The 19,636-nt window shown below is 34.6% G+C and overlaps 3 protein-coding genes, 1 long non-coding RNA gene and 1 pseudogene across 5 annotated transcripts; all 5 read right to left on the minus strand.

Moving 5' to 3' along the window:
- Positions 1-1,301: 1,301 nt before the first annotated feature.
- LOC102612165 (uncharacterized) lies at positions 1,302-2,866 on the minus strand. The gene is made up of 3 exons (XR_003065584.2): positions 2,136-2,866; positions 1,920-2,042; positions 1,302-1,760 (listed from the first exon to the last, which is right to left on the minus strand). It is a non-coding gene; the product is annotated as an uncharacterized LOC102612165 (long non-coding RNA).
- Positions 2,867-4,026: 1,160 nt separating this feature from the next.
- LOC102612468 (mitogen-activated protein kinase kinase kinase 20-like) lies at positions 4,027-5,466 on the minus strand (annotated as a pseudogene).
- A 404-nt stretch (positions 5,467-5,870) lies between these two features.
- Positions 5,871-8,189, minus strand: LOC102612968 (uncharacterized). Its single transcript, XM_006476970.4, has 5 exons — positions 7,701-8,189; positions 7,388-7,630; positions 7,125-7,233; positions 6,396-6,474; positions 5,871-6,296 (listed from the first exon to the last, which is right to left on the minus strand). The coding sequence occupies exons 1-5, from the start codon at positions 8,079-8,081 to the stop codon at positions 6,236-6,238; spliced, it is 873 nt and encodes a 290-aa protein (XP_006477033.2). The 5' UTR covers positions 8,082-8,189; the 3' UTR covers positions 5,871-6,235.
- Positions 8,190-8,422: 233 nt separating this feature from the next.
- LOC102613270 (uncharacterized) lies at positions 8,423-12,623 on the minus strand. Of its 2 annotated transcripts, none has more exons than XM_006476971.3 (13): positions 12,485-12,623; positions 12,033-12,360; positions 11,764-11,892; positions 11,557-11,649; positions 11,131-11,210; positions 10,890-11,003; positions 10,704-10,777; positions 10,399-10,475; positions 10,053-10,136; positions 9,727-9,819; positions 9,486-9,593; positions 9,335-9,406; positions 8,423-9,093 (listed from the first exon to the last, which is right to left on the minus strand). In XM_006476971.3, the coding sequence occupies exons 2-13, from the start codon at positions 12,339-12,341 to the stop codon at positions 8,653-8,655; spliced, it is 1,674 nt and encodes a 557-aa protein (XP_006477034.2). In that variant the 5' UTR covers positions 12,342-12,360; positions 12,485-12,623; the 3' UTR covers positions 8,423-8,652. The 2 variants fall into 2 exon arrangements, with proteins under 2 accessions (XP_006477034.2, XP_052293705.1); XM_052437745.1 differs by having other exon boundaries at positions 12,033-12,352; positions 12,485-12,608.
- A 5,223-nt stretch (positions 12,624-17,846) lies between these two features.
- LOC102614047 (F-box protein At1g67340) lies at positions 17,847-19,426 on the minus strand. The gene is made up of 3 exons (XM_006476974.4): positions 19,050-19,426; positions 18,766-18,928; positions 17,847-18,658 (listed from the first exon to the last, which is right to left on the minus strand). Exons 1-3 carry the CDS (start codon positions 19,199-19,201, stop codon positions 17,927-17,929), a joined length of 1,047 nt encoding a protein of 348 aa, XP_006477037.2. The 5' UTR covers positions 19,202-19,426; the 3' UTR covers positions 17,847-17,926.
- Positions 19,427-19,636: the final 210 nt, after the last annotated feature.

Consider the following 19,636-nt stretch of genomic DNA (forward strand, 5'->3'; position numbering starts at 1 on the left):
TATAAATAGAAGGTTAGTTATTCATTTGTTTTATCATCCAAATTTGTGAGATTTAAGATCATTCCAAGTGAGTTTTAAAAGAGCATTTCCTTAGGTGTTAAGGGAATTTGGGTGTATTGGGGATTGGGTTTTGAGAGTTTTTCCCCACTTTTGTAAATTCTCATTTGCTAGTAAAATTATCTTATAATCTTTACCCGTGGATGTAAGCTTCGCACCAAACTACATAAATTATTGTATCTTTTTTTTTTTTTGTATTTATTTGTCACATTTATATTTCTCTAGAAGACGTAGTTATCATAATATTGGTAATTGCTCAACCCGCGCTTCCATAATAATTAGTATAAGAGTTGTACAGTATCGAATGTGACGCTATCATTCCCATGAAGAAAAGTGGTGGTGAAATTATCATATTCATTAAGAAGGGAATTCAATAGCAACAATGCCTTATCTTCATCTTCAAATTCCTCATCCAAATTTAGCAAATCTACCAATATCTTGTTGAATGAGTTTACATGGTCGTTCATCGACATGTCAGGTGCATATGTGAATCGATAGAGTTTTTTTTTTCATATAAAACTTATTTTTAAGGCTTTTCTTCATGTACTTTTCTTCTATCGTCTTCCATAATTTCTTTACTGATGTCTCCTTCATGACAAAGTATTTCTGATCTTTAGCCAGATTGAAAAAAAAAAAAAAAAAAAACTCTATCGATTAGTGAAGGCTCAATGAATGACCATGTAAACTCATTCAACAAGATATTGGCGGATTTACTAAATTTGGATGAGAAATTTGAAGATGAAAATAAAACAGTGTTACTGTTGAAAATTCTCTTCTTGATGAGTATGATCATCTCACTATCACTTTGCATTATGGGAAGGACAGTGTCATATTCGATACTGTATGCAGTGCGTTGTATAGCTTTGATACCAATTGTTGTGGAAGTACGGGTTGAGCAATTACTAATATTATGATAGCTACATCTTCTAGAGACATATAAATGTGACAAATAAATGCAAAAAAAAAAGACATAATAATTTATGTAGTTTGGTGCGAAGCCTACGTCCACGGGCAAAGACTATAAGATAATTTTACTAAGAAATGAGAATTTACAAAAGTAGAAAAAAACTCTCAAAACTCAATCCCCAATACACCTAAATTCCCTTAACACCTAAGGAAATGCTCTTTTAAAACTCACTTGGAATGATCTTAGATCTCACAAATTTGGATAATAAAACAAATGAATAACTGACCTTCTATTTATAGAAAAAAAATTGGTTACACTATTGCACCAACCCCAACGATTTTGTCAACAAAATTAGGCACTTAACCTTAGTAATTTGTCTTCAAATTTGCCTCTTTAAATTTGAATGCATGCATGTATTTTTCTTTTTAATTTGAATCCATGTATTGATTTTTCCAACAGGTTCAGCTTCATTAATGTTATAACCACTTGTCCAGGTTACAGTCATCTGTGGGAAGATTAAAAAGAAAATGTTTACAATGAATTGCTGTCATCTAAATTTACTTGATCAAAAAAATAAATTAAACATGAACTCAACTACATTCATTTTATGTAATAACATAAGGGAATTTCCCACATCCCTTTCGGGTGCCGACTGCCGAAGACGCCTACGACAAATAATCCCTTTTAGAATCCCCTGTTCCCCTTCAGTCCATGCTTTCCCTTGAGAAACACAGGGATAAACGGGTGCGTTCGGATTTGCAAATCTAATGGCATTTGAAACTGCCACCAGTCTTGGCTGTCACAGTGGAAAAATCATGATTAGTCTAAACTTGGAAGTTTCAAAAGCTATTTGTATAACAATGTATAACTTTACAATAATTTTATCAGGAAAACATAAATACCGTCCAATGGCCACACATAGTATTTAGAAATACGCACAGGAGAAGAGACTTACTGCTGACAGGCCACCTGAAAATAATGCAAATGAGAAATCTGCCAGCTGATTGATCAGCAGAAATTGCAAAGCCGCTTAGCCTGGTTTTATGTATTCAGCATTGGATTCGTTGGCAAATTTGTACTGCAAAAAGAAACGTACGTTTATATTTTGCAGTGGTCGTTGTAGATAATCTCAAACCATCCTATATTTCATCAAATTAAATCGCATGCATACCTCAATTGGAGCTGTGCATTTATATGGAAACTGTAGGCGGAATTGATCATCAGGTGCACAGTTCGATGAGCTGTAACAACAGAATGACCAAATGTTTATGACCAGAAAATAAAATAAAATAAAATAAAATGCAAGGATAAGCAAATTAACTTCGTTTCTGCCAACTGCCAAGAGAATGTTAGCTCTGCATGAAAAGGGAGGCGGCAAGTAGAATCTACTTGAGGTTTTCAAGAAAGAAAACAGCAACCTAATCATCTACAGAAGGGTTAGGGGATTCAAGTTGGACCATTACCCATTGAGAATCCTCCCCCTGCACGTTAGCCGCCAAATCAAAAATCACATATCTAAATATTTATTTTCTTTTCCAGGACTCACAAAATAACTTAGAACACAAGAATGTAACATACATTACCTTGGTGCCAAGATCAAGAGAGTAGACTTTGACAGAAGAGTTTTCATCAAGAGCATAAATTGCCCTGTGAATGGCAATCTTCGACAGCGGCTGCTCCCCAACATTGACATTTCCACTATGACTATGTGCTACGAGTGGACCCAAGTTTATAGTTTGCAGTAGACACAAAATTATCGAGAGATACAGCAACCTTGAACTCTCCATTATCTGTTAAAACTCCACAAACGAATTAGCACTATTCGCAGTGATGAAACCGACTAGTGGGCGTTCAGTTTGGATTCATCCGAACCTGAATTTTATTCAGTAAATGACTAAGGCAGTATCTATTTTTTTCTCTGAAATCAATTAAGTCTGAAGTCTGAATGGTCTGAATATAAATGTTTAACTGATATGTTTATTTTTTATTTGTTAATATCTTAATATAAGTGGTATTTGTTTTTTTTCGTAAATGAAAAGCATTTCAGACATAGTTATTTAACATTCCTTATAAATCAAAACGAATGAAGGGATTAGATTTTATAGGTATAGGAAATAAGTATATTCAATGGAGATATCTTTGGGATAGAATATTTACTTTTCATTTAGATAAAAATCACAATTTTTTTATTTATTTAGATGTAAATATCTAAAAATCAGGCATAAATTAACCTAAAAAAAATTTAAAAAATGACTGAATTTAATAAAATTTCAGATTTTAGATATCTAACAAACAAGCCCTAAATTATTTGTTGCTGAAAATGTTCAAAAGTCACAATTTCTTTGGTCAAGTAGGAGGCTTAGGATCAACAAGCCCACCAGTTTTTAAATTACAGTTTATTGATAAGAGCTAACCTTGACATTGTAGTGTAGTGCATATTCTTTTAGTTTTCCCACAAAAAAAAAAAGAACATTTTGGATAGGTAAATATAAGAATGTAGTTGGTCGGGGTTATGGAAGTGGTATCAAAAGTCAGTACAAGTAGATCTAAAACAGTTTCAGCATTCCTTTGTTTTTTTTTTTGAGACTGTTTTGACAACTTATCCTTTCTTGCAGGTGACAACGACTTTGAGGATGTCAATATTGTCAGGCCAAATAATTTCTGCCAGTCTCGAGATGCAGATGCAGGCAATTGGTGAACCAAAAACCATGGATGGAAAAACCTCAGCTACAAGGAATACAGCTGTCATTACCTTTTTGACTGAGTCCTGATTTGAGTCTTCTATTAAAGTGACTCCTATACAATCAAAGCCCAAGAGTTTAAGCATCTAAGCGAACTTAGTGTTGTCGTTTAAAAGCATAATTGTTGATCTCTTGATCCTTCTGAGTTTTTTTAATCCTACAACCGAAGAAAGCTATAAACATCAATCAGATCATTGACAAATCAGAAATCCTCGGCTGCTTCCTTCTTAAGTTGGTTTGAAACCATTACACTATTGATGAGGAGATGGCTTACAAATTTCTAACAAATAACCAAGATCTTGATAAGATAAGCAGAGATAATCTAATCAGGGAAGAGAAATTAAGCCACTTTAAAGAACTAAAACATTACATACTAACAGCAACATGTGTGGAAAGTTTGTGTTTCATTAACTTAAAAACATCACGAATTAACTGTTTGATCATGATCAAATAGATAGAAACTCTCAAGTTCATTACTATACTTGCTACAAGAATTTTCAGATTTACACATAAATGACTCATTCATCAACAGAAGGAAAAGGATGCGCCAGCACATGTTTAGCAGTCCATCGAAGCTGGTGAACCCTGATGAAGCACTTGCTCAAGAAATCTCTCCCGTCTTCTGAAATATTGCTTGGAAATTCCGGCACTTCTGAACTGAAAGCAATGAGCTCTAAAAGATCATCTCTTGAAGCAAGTCCACGACCAAAACTGCCCCATGCAGATATCTCTGCGGTCATCATCTCCACAAACACACGCCCAAGTGCCCATGTATCAACAAGATATATCAACAACCTGTTCGTCACCAACCCCGGTGACATGTAACAAACCGTGCCTTTGCAAGAAAGCACTTATCTCCTCCTCACGCTGCAAATCCTTTGCCAGTCCAAAATCTGCAATCCCAGCCATGAAACAGCGTCTTTTCCAGCAACCAGCAAGGTGTTATCCGCCTGAATATCGCAGTGAACTAAACCACGACTGTGAATATGGTCAAGCCCTCGGAGAATGTCCTTCGTGTAACGCCCTATTTCATGCTCAGGCAGTCCCTTAGCAGACCTTTTAACATGATTTTATAAGTTTCCTCTGCTAAAGAACTCCAAGAACAAGTTGTAAGTCTTCTCCCCCGTCATCCTTCTCGGTTTCTTAATCGCCAGAACACTTGATCAAGTAATCACTTGATGTCAAGAAAAAAAAAAGAATGTCTTTCTCAAGCTTGAGAGTCGATGTTTCAGCCAGCGGAGCTGTTTTGATGGTCATTATTGTAGGTAAGTTATCGTCTTCCACTTCTTTTGCAGATCTTGATGCAAAGGCACCAATGCCAACTAAAGCATATCTTGAACATCCCAAGCAAAACCATTGGCATCATCTTTTCTGATCACCATGTAACTTTCCTTTTCCCTTGTTACTTGCTAATCACGTATTACTTATATCGAGCAGGCAGCTGTCCTCCGTAATACTTAAGCTATCAAGGAAACATTCGTGACAAATATTATAATTACGTCAAGAGAAATAGAATTACTGTGTGCAAACTGTAATTTAGGAAATAAAATTTGAGTGGTATTATACAAAATGTCAAAAATGTAAAAATAGCTCAAAATTAGGATGAATCTATAGTCGGGCGAATGTTAAAAGACAAACAAAATTAAGTACAATTCGTTATAGGAGTTTCGTATTCCCTCTCGCTAAGTCAACTGGCAAATGTATTTGCTTTGTATTCTGATTATTGATTTTACCGTATCCTTTTTTCATGCTGTTTATCAAGTCCAAAGATACATAAATCTTAGATTAGAATTTATCTGTTGACTCCATTCTTGTCGCACAAACAGTATTCATACTAAAAAAAAAAAAATATTCATCATTTGGCTCAGCAGTCATTGCATTAACTTGAAGTCGAAATATGCTTGATCCACATGGATGATACGTTACATTTTATGACCAAGTTAAACCACAACGACATATTATTAATGCAGTTTCGGTAACCACGTAGTCGGATAATCATGTGCATTTTTCTATTCGTTCAAATGGTAACTACTTCGTAAGATAAAAAAAGATTTACCACCAAATTATCCTTGTCCCCAATAAAAAAATAATAAGAAGAAAAAAAGAGCATACAAATTATCACTGGTTTACGAGTTATCACAGATTTTATCAAAAGGTAAACAATGTAGATAAATTACGATATCACCTTGATATAATAAATAGAATGATTGTAAAACAGGAAATACTCTGCATAATTTGAAGTTTATGCTTCCTACCCATTCCATTAGATCAGAGTCAAAATAATTACAAACTCAAGAAGCTGATGGAAGCAAAACCAGAATTGTTGTAATGGTGCTGGCAGATTGAGGTGGTGATGTACGCTTGATGGATAGGTTTTCTTCAACCATAAACACAGTGCAGATACAAGGTTAATTTGATAGGAAAATAATCCTTGGCTAGTCATTTACAAATACATACATAACATGCTTTCACATTAGCAACATTTCTGCTACTTGCATATCTGTCTAGGTAGAGATTTGTTGTAGAAGAATTAATTCACGTCTTGACGTTTTGTGAAAATTGGGGAAAGCTTCCTTTCCAATTCTACCAAGCTGAAAATTAAGCAAAATTATCAGTTAGCACGCAGAGAAATTAGAAATTTTGTACAATAGTGTGCACGCGAACAACAAAATCTGCAAAATTTGACTTACATCTCATATTTGCGGAGAGCTTCATTTCGTTTTGACACATAGAGGTCACTATCTTTGGGTATAAGGCTCAAAGGATTGCCTGGAATGTGTATTAAAATAGAAAATTGTAGTGAGGAATGCAAACTGGACACAATTCTTGACCAAGTCACAAGAAATACCAATAACTAAGTCCAAGACCCACCAAATCAGAAACTCTAAGACAGCCACTTAATCTAAAATATAGCTTGACCAAAAGATTGAGATAAAACATAGGTTAAAGATTCACTTCAGTTGGGAAACAAAAACCATCAAAATGATCAGAGTCATCCAATCTAACAAATACCAAATTGATGCAATCAGTAATTATATGACTTCAATTGACCTCTTGGCTTCCCAGAAGAGAATTTTCTCATGCAAAAAAGGCCAAAATGAGTTCCGGAAGAAAAATAACACCAAATAAAATTTAGAGCAGCAATGCACAGAAAGGCCTCTTTTGGACATCCAGAAAAGGTATAATTAACTAATAATTCACTTCTACAAGTCATTCTAAAAGAATGAGTTTGCTTTTCCTATTACGGCGTAAATTGAAATACTAGGAAAAGAAAATCACTCTAGTTTTTACATTTTTTCACCACTTAATTTAATTATTGCTTCATTTTGTGTCCAATCTAAAAGCATCAAACTCATTAAATTTCAATTCAACATACAAGCATGCCCTAACAAAAACAAAAGAATCTCAAATGACCATACTTGGAGGTGGAGGCGCTGGTTGTTTCGGCACAACATTCTTCTGCACTGTTAGAGAAGTTTCTTTGTTCAGAGGAGCGGCGGCGGCTTCATTGCTTATCTGCTTGAAGCCCTGTGCAGGCAAAAGCAGCATGCAGCATTAACTAAAAAATAAAAATAAACACTAAAGAAAACAAAACACGCGGCTGGAGAATAGCATTGTAATGACAACATATAAGAAATAAATAATTATCTCCTTCGAAATAAAAATGATGTGAAAACCATACCTTCTTTTCCCTTCTTTTAAGTATCTTCAAATGACACTTCTTGATGTAATGCATCAAATGGTATCGCGAATGCCTAGAGCACAGCTGTTCTTTAACCTGCGGGTTGGCGTTTAACCAATCGGAAATATCTTTGGATTTGACGACTTCATCTTGATCCAAATTTTCTAACCAAGCATAAACCGGTATCCACTGATCAGTCCGTTGGAATCTCGCCGGCGTTTCGACCGAAGTCCCCTCTTTTTGCTTCGACACAAATACAAATTCAGGAAATTACGAAAATAGTGAGTAAAGAGAGTGAGAGGGAGTACGGTACCTCATTGGGGAGTTTCATGTAATGTTGGATGGATAGGAGGCGATCGATGAGTTCTGAACGAGGCATGGATTGGAGGTCTGCTGGCAAGGAGCTGTAGTTGGAGTCGATCCAGGCGTCGACTTGGCTCGAACTCACGGCTTTCGCTTCGGGAAACGCGCTGACCCATGCTCGAGCCATCGTCTCCCATTCTTGCGATTGGTCACGCTGCACCTGCACCTCCTTCTGCTCATTATTATTACTATTGTTCTCGTTAGGGTTTTGATTGGTGACCGGTGGTGTCTGCTCTTCTAGGGTTTGCTCGGGTAAATTCGACATTGTTTTTGGTGCCCGCAAATTTTGTTCCTTGGCTGGCGCCTGGCAGAGCAGCCACTCTTTGCTCATTTGATTTTGCCGTGTTTCTAACTTACAGGAAATATAAGAGACGCCACCGTTTGGTCCGTCAGTTCGAGCAGCCTAAACGACGCCGTTTCGATTGCTCAATTATTTTCAACAAAAGACCTTACTTTAAAAGCTCGCCTTCCATGCCCAGAAGCAATCACTTTTTTTTTCTTTTTTTAATAAATTTAGGCACATTTTTCTTCGCCTTAAAACCATAAGAAGCGACATTACTTTAAAAAAAAAAAATTTATTTTCTTTAGTTCCCTCAATTCATGTTTTTTCATTCATAATTATGAATCAATAAAAAAAATTAAACTTGAAGGAAAAAAAATAAAAGTAAAGGAAACAGTAAAGAGGCAGCCTCAAAACGGCAGCAGATTTTGAACAGGTTCACAAGATGTACAACACAGCGACTATACAAATAAATATTTATCAATTCATATCCTTACATCTCTATATTGAACATAACAGAATAAGATAAATAAAGAGAGACTGTAGTAGAGCTATCAAAATTTTTTGTCCTCCAGAGAACAAATTGAATGGTAGAAGCTGCAAAATTGTTTTTCCAGTACACCTACCTAGTCTTGTGAGCTTTGGCCAATTTTTTCTTTCTCTTCTTCAGAGCTTTAGGGACTTTATTCTTACGAGCTTCCCTCTTCTCTTCTTTAACTTTCTTTTTATTCTCTTTTCTTGCAGTTTTCTTGTCAGTAGGTACCTTTGTATAAGTTTCAGGCAAAGAATCCTTTTCTTCATCTGAATTTTCTTCACCTTCATCTGTTTCAGATTCTGATTCAGTCTCTGAGTAATTAGAATTGTCAGCTGGGTCAACAGATGACTCCTCTGCAGCATTTGCATCCAGTTGCAGCTCCTTTCTTGCCGGAGAAGGTTTGGACAGAGTCTCCTTTAGCCCGGTAATTGTCTTGTAGTACATGTCTCCAGTATCCTTGCCACTTGTTATTCGTATTACATCCTCCTCAGCATTTTTTACTTGGTCTAGGGTCTTCGGGATATATGACTGAGGAAACAGGGGTAGAAAAACAAATTAAAATATATCTAGGAAATTCAACCTCCATTGTGAAACTTCTCTTGATATACGGACCAATGTGAACTAAAATGCATGAGTATCCAACCTTTTTAAATTACAAGCCCCACTACCAAGCTTAAAACACAATTTTATATATTTAATGAATGCATCTGTACATTGTAAATTCCAAAAAATAGAGGGAGGAAAATTCTAATTTCATCATTCAACTAACCTGCACGAATACAGAGTCTGCTATTTCATCTTCCGCGGACATATCTCCTCTTGCCAAAATTTTTTGTTGAACCTGAAATAACATATAATAGGTTACAATGGAGATCCTCCATTCTTAAAGAAAATTTGAAGAGGACGTAAGGTCACACAACCTCTTCCAAATAACTGTCCACAGAATCATCAGCAATAGTTGGATCAACTATGAAGTCAAATAGTTCCCGGATTGTCATAACCGCCACACCATGTTTCTTAAAAAAATCCTGCAAAGACAAAAAATTCATATTGTTTGTCTAAAATCACCTCTCAATGATCAAGAAAAATATTCAACCTTTTTGGTAAGAAGGGTGGGGAAGGGGGGAAGGGCATCGCAGGCAGATAAAGAAAACCCCTTACTGAAACATGAACACAATCTTCACGTAAGAAATCCAGGGCATGTGGATGGTCAAGATCAACAGCTTGAGAAACGTCAATGATGTACAAGTGACCCTGTCAAATAGGAAGAAATTTAAAAATTACAAGTTCCCTGTGGACAAATGCAATCAATATGTATTTCCCAGTGCATGCTAAAAGTTGTTAAAGGTGTCTGTAGTTCTTCACCACCATTCAAGGGTAAGCAAAGCCACATGCAAATGCAATTGAGGTTTTATTTTTTTTTATGTTTCTGGAGACAAAAAACAGCATAAAAACCAAGAAAAGCACGCCAGAAATTAAAGTGTTACCTCAAAATAAAGTATGTTATATTCACTGAGGTCTCCATGCACAAGTTTGCACCTCTGATATAATGTCCGCATTGCAATTATCATCTGTCAAAAACATGCTAGAATGTTATAGCAACAGTACATACACATGTAGATACAAAGAAGCCCTTTTCATTAGCTTAAAATACGTAATGATTGAAGCATTTGCTGCTACCAAACAGACCATACCAAACTACTGCATTAAGCCATCAACTACGGAATTTCACATGACTTAATCATCTATAAAAGAAAACTTTATTTAAGCACCTTGGACTATGAATATTATCATTTAAGTATCCAACATCAAAAGACAGAGAACTGGACATACCTCAACATAACCTTCACGTAACTTGTCCAAAGATAAAGCAGCATCCTTAAGACGAGGAGCAGCCCAGCCTGCCTTTCCTGCAACACCAAATATTACAAATAAAGCTTCAATGAGAGAACATAAATATACAGTTTATAAAGATTAGACAATTTGGTCATAAAGGAAATTTGTAAGAATGTCATGAACTTATTAATTTGTATGAGACATCAGTACATTTCTGCAGAAAGTACCAACATATGTAGTAAAATGTTGGTCATGTAGCAATTTGATGATGCATAAATTATGTACATACACACACTGAGTACCTATAAATTCCATAACCAGAACATGAAGTCTCAAAAGATATGGAGTTGGGCACCTAATTCCAGCTGCCTTCAGTCTGCAATTCACAACCAAAAATCAAATAAATTTGCAGCAATAGAATAATTCAAAAAGTTTTAAATCAACAATAAAGGTCAGTGTTGCCACTTTAAGTTATGTGTCAGCATTACCTCATAAGATTCCTCATTTCTTTTTCAGCCCAAGTTTTCACCATTTTCCTTGGATTGTGCTTGCAGTATCCATATCTGAAACGATAGTCACCTTGGACATACCGATCTCGGTCCCTGTCATTATTCAGAAACAAAAACATAAATTGGAACGTTAAGCTATAGGACTAATGCAATCAGATAAATGCAACTCAGTAGCAATTTAGTTTTGCAAAAGAAAACTATACACATGAAACTGTCATACTTAAAAACCAGAACTGAAGTCTTGTACACTTTGACAGCTAGTTCTTGACCATCAGATTTTGTTGCATGATAAACGTTGGCCTGTAAATAATTAAAAGAAATAATAATAATAACAATAATAATAAGCATCAAAATAAATAATAATAATAAGCATCAGTTATGGAAGACATGTTCATCAATCGTACAGACTTCATAATAGTTGTAATTGAAAGTGGTTGTAATTGAGAGAACAGAACCATTGACAGATGAACTTCAAAAAATCATTAAAATGCCTTCTATGATGGTAAAATCTCTTGCATTGAATACAAGAGGTTTGGGGTTCAAACCCCACTCATATGGGTAGGGAGCGATATGGGTTGTCGCTAAGCTAAATAATAATGATAATAAAATTAAAAAAAAAATAAAAAAGAAGTGTAGCACTACGTACTTCTTTTCCCGTAGAAATGCAGCCATTGATATCATGGAATACACCCCGATTCAGCATTTTGAATAAAACCATACGAGTCCTAGGGTCAATAGCCTGAAGAACAAAACAATAGATTAAATAGAAAAAATACCGTTATCCAACAGTACACGTGCACAAACAAAAAGCAGCTATAGATCTTTGAATATTCGAAAATAATCAAGATATCACCTGTTCAACAGTCGCACGATCTGCTTTCTCAGAGGTTTTAGTTTTACCAATGGCCATGTCTCGGACACTTTCACGGATTGCAGTTGTCACAGAATTCGACATGCCAACATTCATCCTCCCCTCCCATTCCTGCACCATCACTTACACTTGGTTAAAAAACCATACTCCTAATGCCACATGCCAATACACACCCAGCAAAACTTAAAATACAAACAACTACAAGCAAAAAGAAATGTACTAAAAACTGAAATAGAGGAGAGATCTTAAACCTCTAAAGGCGAAGGTCGAATGTGATTGGTAAACTTCTGATTCCTATTGGATAAAGGTTGGAGCGTTGATGCATTAGTGCGAGAGTGAAGCCCTCCGTGCGCATTGGGCCGTCTTGAATTGAGCATAAAAGCCCCATCCACCGATTCATCATCGTCCTTAGAGTCCAAATAATCCAAAGCCTCTCCAATTTCAGAATCCGACGACCATGATAGCTCTTCATCGTCTTCCTCTTCTTCTATTTGTTCTTCTGCTTCCTCTTCATTATTCGCTTTATCCTCCACCAATGGTTTTTCCTCTACTACAGACATTTCTACTTTTCCTATTGAGCTTCGAAATAAATACCAGTTTCATTAAAAAATTATATTTAGTTAAAATAATTAAAAATTAAAATTTTTAACGATTATGAAAAAATATTTAAGTAATGAACTGTGAAGAGCTATGAAGAACTAACCTCGGCTTTGAAATACGGCTCGTTGTTCGCGGCTGGTCTTGCTTCTTGCTCAGTTCGAGCTAGGGTTTTCAAATTTAGGGTATTTCATATTTGACACTGCAGTCCCATTTTTTAAATTTTCGCACGAAACTCATCCTTGTTTAATATATTATTTAAGTATAATAATTAATATAAAAAATTGCTTATTTGCCAATTTAATATAAATAATAATAAGTACTTAAATACATAAAAATGTAATCAAATAATACATTATTTGATTATAGTACAAAATTAATTATTTTTACAATAATTTTTATATAACTAATAACAAATACATAAAATATTAATAAATTTAAAATTAATAATAATATGAATAATGTTATAAGATATAATTACTGATAATATAATTTATATTACACCAAAATATGATATTATTACATTATTGAATTATTGGTCAATATATTTTTAATGTAATGTCAATACAATAAAATTTAATATATTAAACCCACTCTTTTTTTTTTAATTCTGTTATGCAGAGATTGTTACTAATATTACATCAGACATTACAATTGTAATATTTTACTCTAATATTTGAAAATTAAAACTAACTTACATAATATTTTTATGGAGACTCGAACCATTGCACTCAACATTATAAGTGCAAGAATTCTCTCATTAGACCAAAGGCTCGTTGGTATATTAAACCCACCCTTAAGTGAAGGCAGTTGACTGAAGTAAAACGTGAATAAAATCATAAAAAAAAAAACAATTTTACCCTCAAAATCATCTTCGTCGTCGGGTTTGGATTATTTTGAAGTTCGGATTCGGATCACCTTCTACCAGATTTGGATAGAAGGGACCAAGTCAAGTGGCAAGTGAGCAAAATATGAACTTCTCCTAGACTTTCACCTGAATAATAATTAAGGATTTGTCAATATTTTAAATATATGCTTTGTTGAAAATATTAAACGAACTCAAAGAAGTTTGCAACAACAGTTAGATTCGATAAGGACAATAGTAAGTGAACGACTTTAAAGACAAATCTAACAGAAACATTAATTGAATGAAGAAGAGGAATATCAACTAATAACTCAGAGGAATACAATAATAAATAATTTTAATTAAGAAAGTAATAATATACAACAAGCTCAGCAAATATACTTATAAAAATTATTAGTCAAAACCTGTGCTAGATTAGATGGTTTCGGTTAGAATTCGGTATCGAAAAGATAAAAAGTATGGTAGAAAATTTTGAACTTAACAATTCACTAGATAGCTTGGATTCAAAATTAGAAATATCAATCAATAAAATAGGAAGAAAAAATATTGGAGGTAATTGGAATTAGTCTCAAATTTCAATTAAAAGAAGCGTGCAGTTTCATATATTAATTCACTGAACCATTGTGTTTGTTTTTTGGCTGGAAAAATGAGTTTCCCAGATCTGTCCATTGTCAAAATCAACTGATGAACCACCACACTTCGTCGCATCGCCATTCACCAACAGCCCCAACTTTTGAGTCTCGTACCCTTACTTCAATAATCCAGACCCAAGATGTCATCAATACCCAAACCCTCAATTTCATCTTCTTCTTCTTTTTTTAATTGACCCAAGATCTGATCAATACCCAAACCCTTAATTTTATCTTTCTTTTTTTAATTGATTAAGCATTAGGTTACTGTATTATACATATATTTATAACTGCTATAACAGCAGATCAATACACACATGTCCAGACAAATAATTCTCATAGAATAGGGGTGCCTCTACTCCACTCGTATTCCGCAAATGAGAAAGACTTTATAAATAATCTCCATACAATTAAGCTTAATTGAAGGAGACTTTTGAATTCATGAAAACTCAAGTTATTGCCTTCAAAACCATGCTTAATTTTAAGGACAATGGTTCACCACTAGGCTAAAGCCCAAGTGGCAACCCTCAATTTTATCTGAATTACATATAGTCGCTAAGAAATTCTAATAATTTCTTTTCATTCCCTAAACTTTCTTTTTCTTTTATGCATTTTTTTTTCTTTTTCTTTTTATGGGTGTTTGAACCTGCTAAAGTATTCCCTTTACCTATTTGCTAAACATACCCATCTCTCAAATTTAAAAGTTTGAAATTTTACTTTAAAAACATCCTTAAACGCTTAACAGACCCTTATTTAAATAAATTCTTGTGATATATTTTTTTTAATAAAATCCAAATGAAAATGTAGATAAAGTGCATGTTTTCTCCTTCTCTCGCTCTTTGGACCTCTCTCTGCCGGTTAAAATCACAGTAACTTTACCACAAATGCACTCGTGAAAGACAAATTTGGCATTTGATCGAGCATATGTAAAATGCGGATTCACTGTATGACAAGTGGGGACTCAAGGCCCCATTGGAAAAAGAAAATACCTCTATTTGATAAAGAAAAATTAATATATTTCTAAATAACCCCTGTCAAAATATTAGGTAGCCACATCTTTTAAATTTCAATTATTATTTTATTAATTGTAAAAGTTATACTTGACTTAAAATCAAAGCCCACACCCCAAAAAAATTATAATTCATAATTATTGGATTGTGGGTGTCACATTTTAACTAAAGATTGCGTTAAACCAAAAAAGTTATATTCAAATTTATATATTTAAGTTTTCAGTTTTTATGTTTTGTTGTTATTTTATTTAGTCTCCGGTAAATTATTTTTCTAAATCTACCACGGTGTAAAATCATACATATCATTTATTTTCTCCAATGGTCAAACCAATTTATAGCAGGCGAAATAATATAAAAATTGCAAATAAAGTTCCGGCGAATGCAATCCGTTACTCATTGAGAGGTTGGCCGAGATTAAAAATAAAAATAAAAATCCTTGAAACACAATTAAAAAAAAAATCCAAAGGAGAAATTCTTTTAGCAAGCATTATCTTTTTTATTTTTTGTGGTTTTGAGTTTTCCTTCTTCGTCATGATGATTATATTTAATATGGCAATATACTACAGGCAGGGAAGGATGAACAATTGAAAACGTCGGTTCTTGGCAGGGATTTGATTAGAGAGTAACTAGAATATTTTATTTAATAACACTATCACATACTATTTAGTAATTTACGAGGTGGATATTTGGTAATAAAATTTATTTTAAAAAGATGGATACTCAGAGTATTTATATCGGTTCAAATAACTTAATTCTTTTGTCATTTATCAACTAATCATTTTGTAATTAAGAAAACTAAAACGTCTTTTTTTTTTTATGACTTCATATCATTTTAATAAAATAAGGTGGTTAAGAGATAATTTTACAAATAAAATGTAAAATTCATGCATTTTGAGTTGTCAATTAAATAACGCCACTCTAAAATAAAAAGAGTAATGATACAGTCATAAACTCTTGTACAAATTTATTTTGTACAAACTGACGTGACATTAATTCATTGGTTGAATGAAAATATAAAATAATAAAAACAAATCATGTGGGCCAAGTGATATTTAATTCAACCAATCTTATCATGCAACGTCAGTTTGTACAAAATAAGTTTGTACAAGAGTTTGTGATTATATCATTACTCAAATAAAAACGTGTTTAGATTCCACATGAACAAAATTAGGTAGATTAGAGGTAATTTTACAAATATACAACGAAAAGCATACCCTTTGAATGAAGTCAATCCAATTGAAAAAAATTACGGTTGGATAATTAATATATATATAAATTTATGATTTTGAATATAATTTTGTGCAAAACAAGATAAGGTTTGGTAAATGACATATTCATAGTATAAGAATTTTAATCAACATTTTTAATATTTTTATGCACCATGTGGATATGTAAATCTTTTCGGTATAGAAGTTTGTGTTGTGCTTCACACCACCATTGGTTTGAAACTAAGCTAAGAAATTACGTAACGCAAAACATGAACAAAATTATCATGTGCCCGTGCGGATTCTGCAGATTTGTTTCTTCATAGACTTAAATAGAGACTTGACCTGTACAAATACATTTGCTTGAAAAATAATCTTTTGCGTGAAAATTTAACTTTTGTTGTCGATTATACTAATATAAAAATTGTGAAACATGCATGTTTCCGTCGGACACAGGTTCAGAGTTAATTTGATCCAAGAGTTTGTGTCGAATATTTAAATATTTTTATTATTATTGGCTGATATTCACAATGATAAATTTATCTCGACTGTGTTGAGCTTTTTTTTTTTTTTTTTTTTTTTTTTTTTTTTTTTTTAAGGTGATGAAAAGTGATTTCTGCGGGAGTTTATGTGGTAGTCTCTCTTTAACTAACTTTTATAACGGCATATCTAAAACGTTTGAGCAAAATACTGTCTAAAATCCACAAAAAAAAATAAAAAATTAAGAAACTCACAATGCACACCAACACACACAAAGACCTAAAACTTGTAGCCACATGTGTCATTTAAAATAAGGAGAATATTTCGTAGCATTTGGGCGTTTGGAACCAACTATAAGTGTGTGGTGGAATCATAATATTATGTGGACTCGTTGGCTTGTGTCCCTTCGATGCATCATAACAAAAGCTGGAAAAAAAAAAAGAAAGTATTGTTTGGCCATTGAGCTTTGTACCCAAATGATGGAATAATCCTTTTTTTTTTTTTTTTTTTAACTATTATATGTTAACGACATATAATGCCTTTCTCACTTGTATAAGTGAGAAACTTTTTTTATTTTTAATTAAAAAAAATTATGAATTAAACTAATTAGCACCTATACTATACTATATTATCTATCTATAATGGTAACAATTTGGAAAGAAGAAAAAAAAAGATAGTTGTAATGATAATGACTAATAATGTTGTGTAACTTTGTTGTTTATCATGCCTTAACACCAGGGTCCAAGGTCTAAGACGAAATAGTGAAAGAGGACCGAACGCTTGAACAGGCCCACCACACCACCGCAACTTTCAAATTTGGTTTCAAGAATTTCTTTCTTCTAGGCCACGATGCCATATAGTCTTCCAATAACTTTTCTTTTTTATTCGAATAGTATATGGTCCAATAAATTAGTTTATCATTATATTAACTTTCTATCGTCTCACACTTAGAGAGAGAGAGAGAGAGAGAGAGAGAGACTACGGGGGTAATGATACACGTTATCACACAGATTCGCTTTAAATTTCAACAGTTTATTTAAATTAAATTAAGTGAAGTTTTGATCCCCTAAATCCAATTCTTACATTTTAAATAGGTCAAACAACACTTGTAAGTTAACCAGTCAATTTTCTTTTTTTTAGTCAACGAAATTAAAACTACCCTTCCAAAACTTATCATCCCGCCATTACTTTTGTTTTCTTTCATCATTCACGAGAATAAAACCTAAAAGAAAAGAAAAAACCGAAATTAAAAAAAAAAAAAAAAAAAAGGAGAGAGGGAGAGAGAGAGAGAGGAAATCTGTTGAAATGTAAATTCCAAATTCAGACTACAAATTTGCAATCTAATCCCTATCAATATCATCAATGGCCCCCCACAAATTCAGCCGGCGCAATCTCCACCATTCCTTCAAGTCCATCAGCATCACCATCATTAATCAACGGAGCAAGCGGGGGCACGCATTCCCTCTTATGTCTCGTCTTCCAATCAATCGCTTGACAAGCTCGCGAACAGTAATTCACTTTCCCACAAACCGAACACCTCCTGTATTCGTGAACCCGCGTCTCGGGTCGCCCGCACCCGCTATAGGAACAAAGCCTCAGCCCATTGCCCAACTCACTCACCCCCGACTCGAACCACTCTTTCAAAAAATTATTCACAGGGTGCACCTCTGGCGCCTCCACATTATAACCGAAATCACTTAACAACGGACTGCACGGAATCTGCGCATCGGTGGCACGAGCGAGTTGGAAGTAATAGCTCTGATGACGTGTCCTCGTCTTAGATACGGACTGAAAGAACTCACGTGCATTCGCTTCGATCAGCAACCGGCGTCCCTTCTCGATGTTTTGTCGCACTCCGTAGCCGTCCTGAAGGCAATGCCCGAGCTCGCGTACGGCGTCCACGTGGCCGATCGAGGCGGCTCGAGCGCAGAGTGCGACTCCGGCTCGGAGATCTTTCTCGTTCTTTCCGCCTCCGCTGCCGTTGAACTGTATCACGGCGAGAGAGTAAAGAGCCGGCGCGTGCGACTTCATCGCGGCCTTGGCCATCAGAGATGTTCCGCTCGAACGGTTTTGTAAACAGTAAAATCGGATCTGTAACGGTCAAAACGTAAAAGCATGTTAAAAGATTTTATTTTTCATTTTTAATCTTTCTCTTGACTGACTTATTAGCTTTCAAGTAAATAAGAATGTGAACGGACCATGCCGAGAGTATAGCAAGCCTCGAGGTTACCGGCGAAGACGCAGCGTTTTAGGAAACGGTGCGCAGAATCTGACCAGTTTTTGGCTTTGACTGCAAGTGCTTTCGGACCGGCTTGTGACAAGACCGTCGGACGGAGACCTACACGGTTCAATCTCTTGCATCTGTTCCAAGAAAATGAAATAAGTTTTATGTTAAAAGAAAAAGAGTCACAGTTACATATTCTTGAAACATAAGCACAAAATAGTGAAGTACAAAGCACGTGCGTCATGTGATAGTACGTACGTTAAGAGAACGTTGATGAAATCGGAAGGGGAAGGAGCAGAGGAGATGAGCTTGGAGAGGACGCATTCGAGGAGATCGTCGGGAAGTGCGTCGAAAAGATCAGGTTTCTCGACAAGTTTGCGACACGTTCGAAGCTTTTTCCTCTGAACCATTTGGCCTAGTTGGTTCTGTGACAAAAAGAGAAGAAACTGCTGCGCAATTGCGTTCCTATTACTATTTTATCAGCTTTTGCAAATTTTAAGTAAACGAGAAGAAACGCACGGCACGGTGAGTGTATTCTGCGTCGGCTTCTGTACTTGCTTTGTTTCTTCTCATGTGGTGCGTCGATGTGTTGTTGCTGTTCTTTGTTGTGTCTCTCAATAAAAGCAATAGCGAAAATCGAAGGACGGTTTTATTAATATATATATATATATATATATATATATACACGGATGAGAGAAGGCAGCAACTTGCTTTGCTTGTTATCGTGGACCCCACACATCTTACAATATTTATTAGATGACACCTTTTAAACCTAATTAATTCATAACCCTAGTATGACTATGATTCCAATGATATATATATTTTTTTTCTTTTTTCTTTCTTTC

Source organism: Citrus sinensis, chromosome 3 (genome assembly GCF_022201045.2).
Source record: "Citrus sinensis cultivar Valencia sweet orange chromosome 3, DVS_A1.0, whole genome shotgun sequence".
Taxonomy (NCBI): Eukaryota; Viridiplantae; Streptophyta; class Magnoliopsida; order Sapindales; family Rutaceae; genus Citrus; species Citrus sinensis.

Coding starts and splice junctions, on each gene's coding strand:
- LOC102614047 (XM_006476974.4), bottom strand. CDS start 19,201: ATGGTTCAGAGGAAAAAGCTTCGAACGTGTCGCAAACTTGTCGAGAAA. Junction 18,929..19,049: donor TTCATCAACGTTCTCTTAAC/GTACGTACTATC, acceptor TTCTTGGAACAG/ATGCAAGAGATTGAACCGTG. Junction 18,659..18,765: donor CTTGCTATACTCTCGGCATG/GTCCGTTCACAT, acceptor TGACCGTTACAG/ATCCGATTTTACTGTTTACA.
- LOC102613270 (XM_006476971.3), bottom strand. CDS start 12,341: ATGTCTGTAGTAGAGGAAAAACCATTGGTGGAGGATAAAGCGAATAAT. Junction 10,778..10,889: donor GAAATGAGGAATCTTATGAG/GTAATGCTGACA, acceptor TGTGAATTGCAG/ACTGAAGGCAGCTGGAATTA. Junction 9,594..9,726: donor AAGATTGTGTTCATGTTTCA/GTAAGGGGTTTT, acceptor TTGTCTTTGCAG/GATTTTTTTAAGAAACATGG.
- LOC102612968 (XM_006476970.4), bottom strand. CDS start 8,081: ATGAGCAAAGAGTGGCTGCTCTGCCAGGCGCCAGCCAAGGAACAAAAT. Junction 7,631..7,700: donor ACATGAAACTCCCCAATGAG/GTACCGTACTCC, acceptor TTTGTGTCGAAG/CAAAAAGAGGGGACTTCGGT. Junction 6,475..7,124: donor ACCAGCGCCTCCACCTCCAA/GTATGGTCATTT, acceptor TACACATTCCAG/GCAATCCTTTGAGCCTTATA.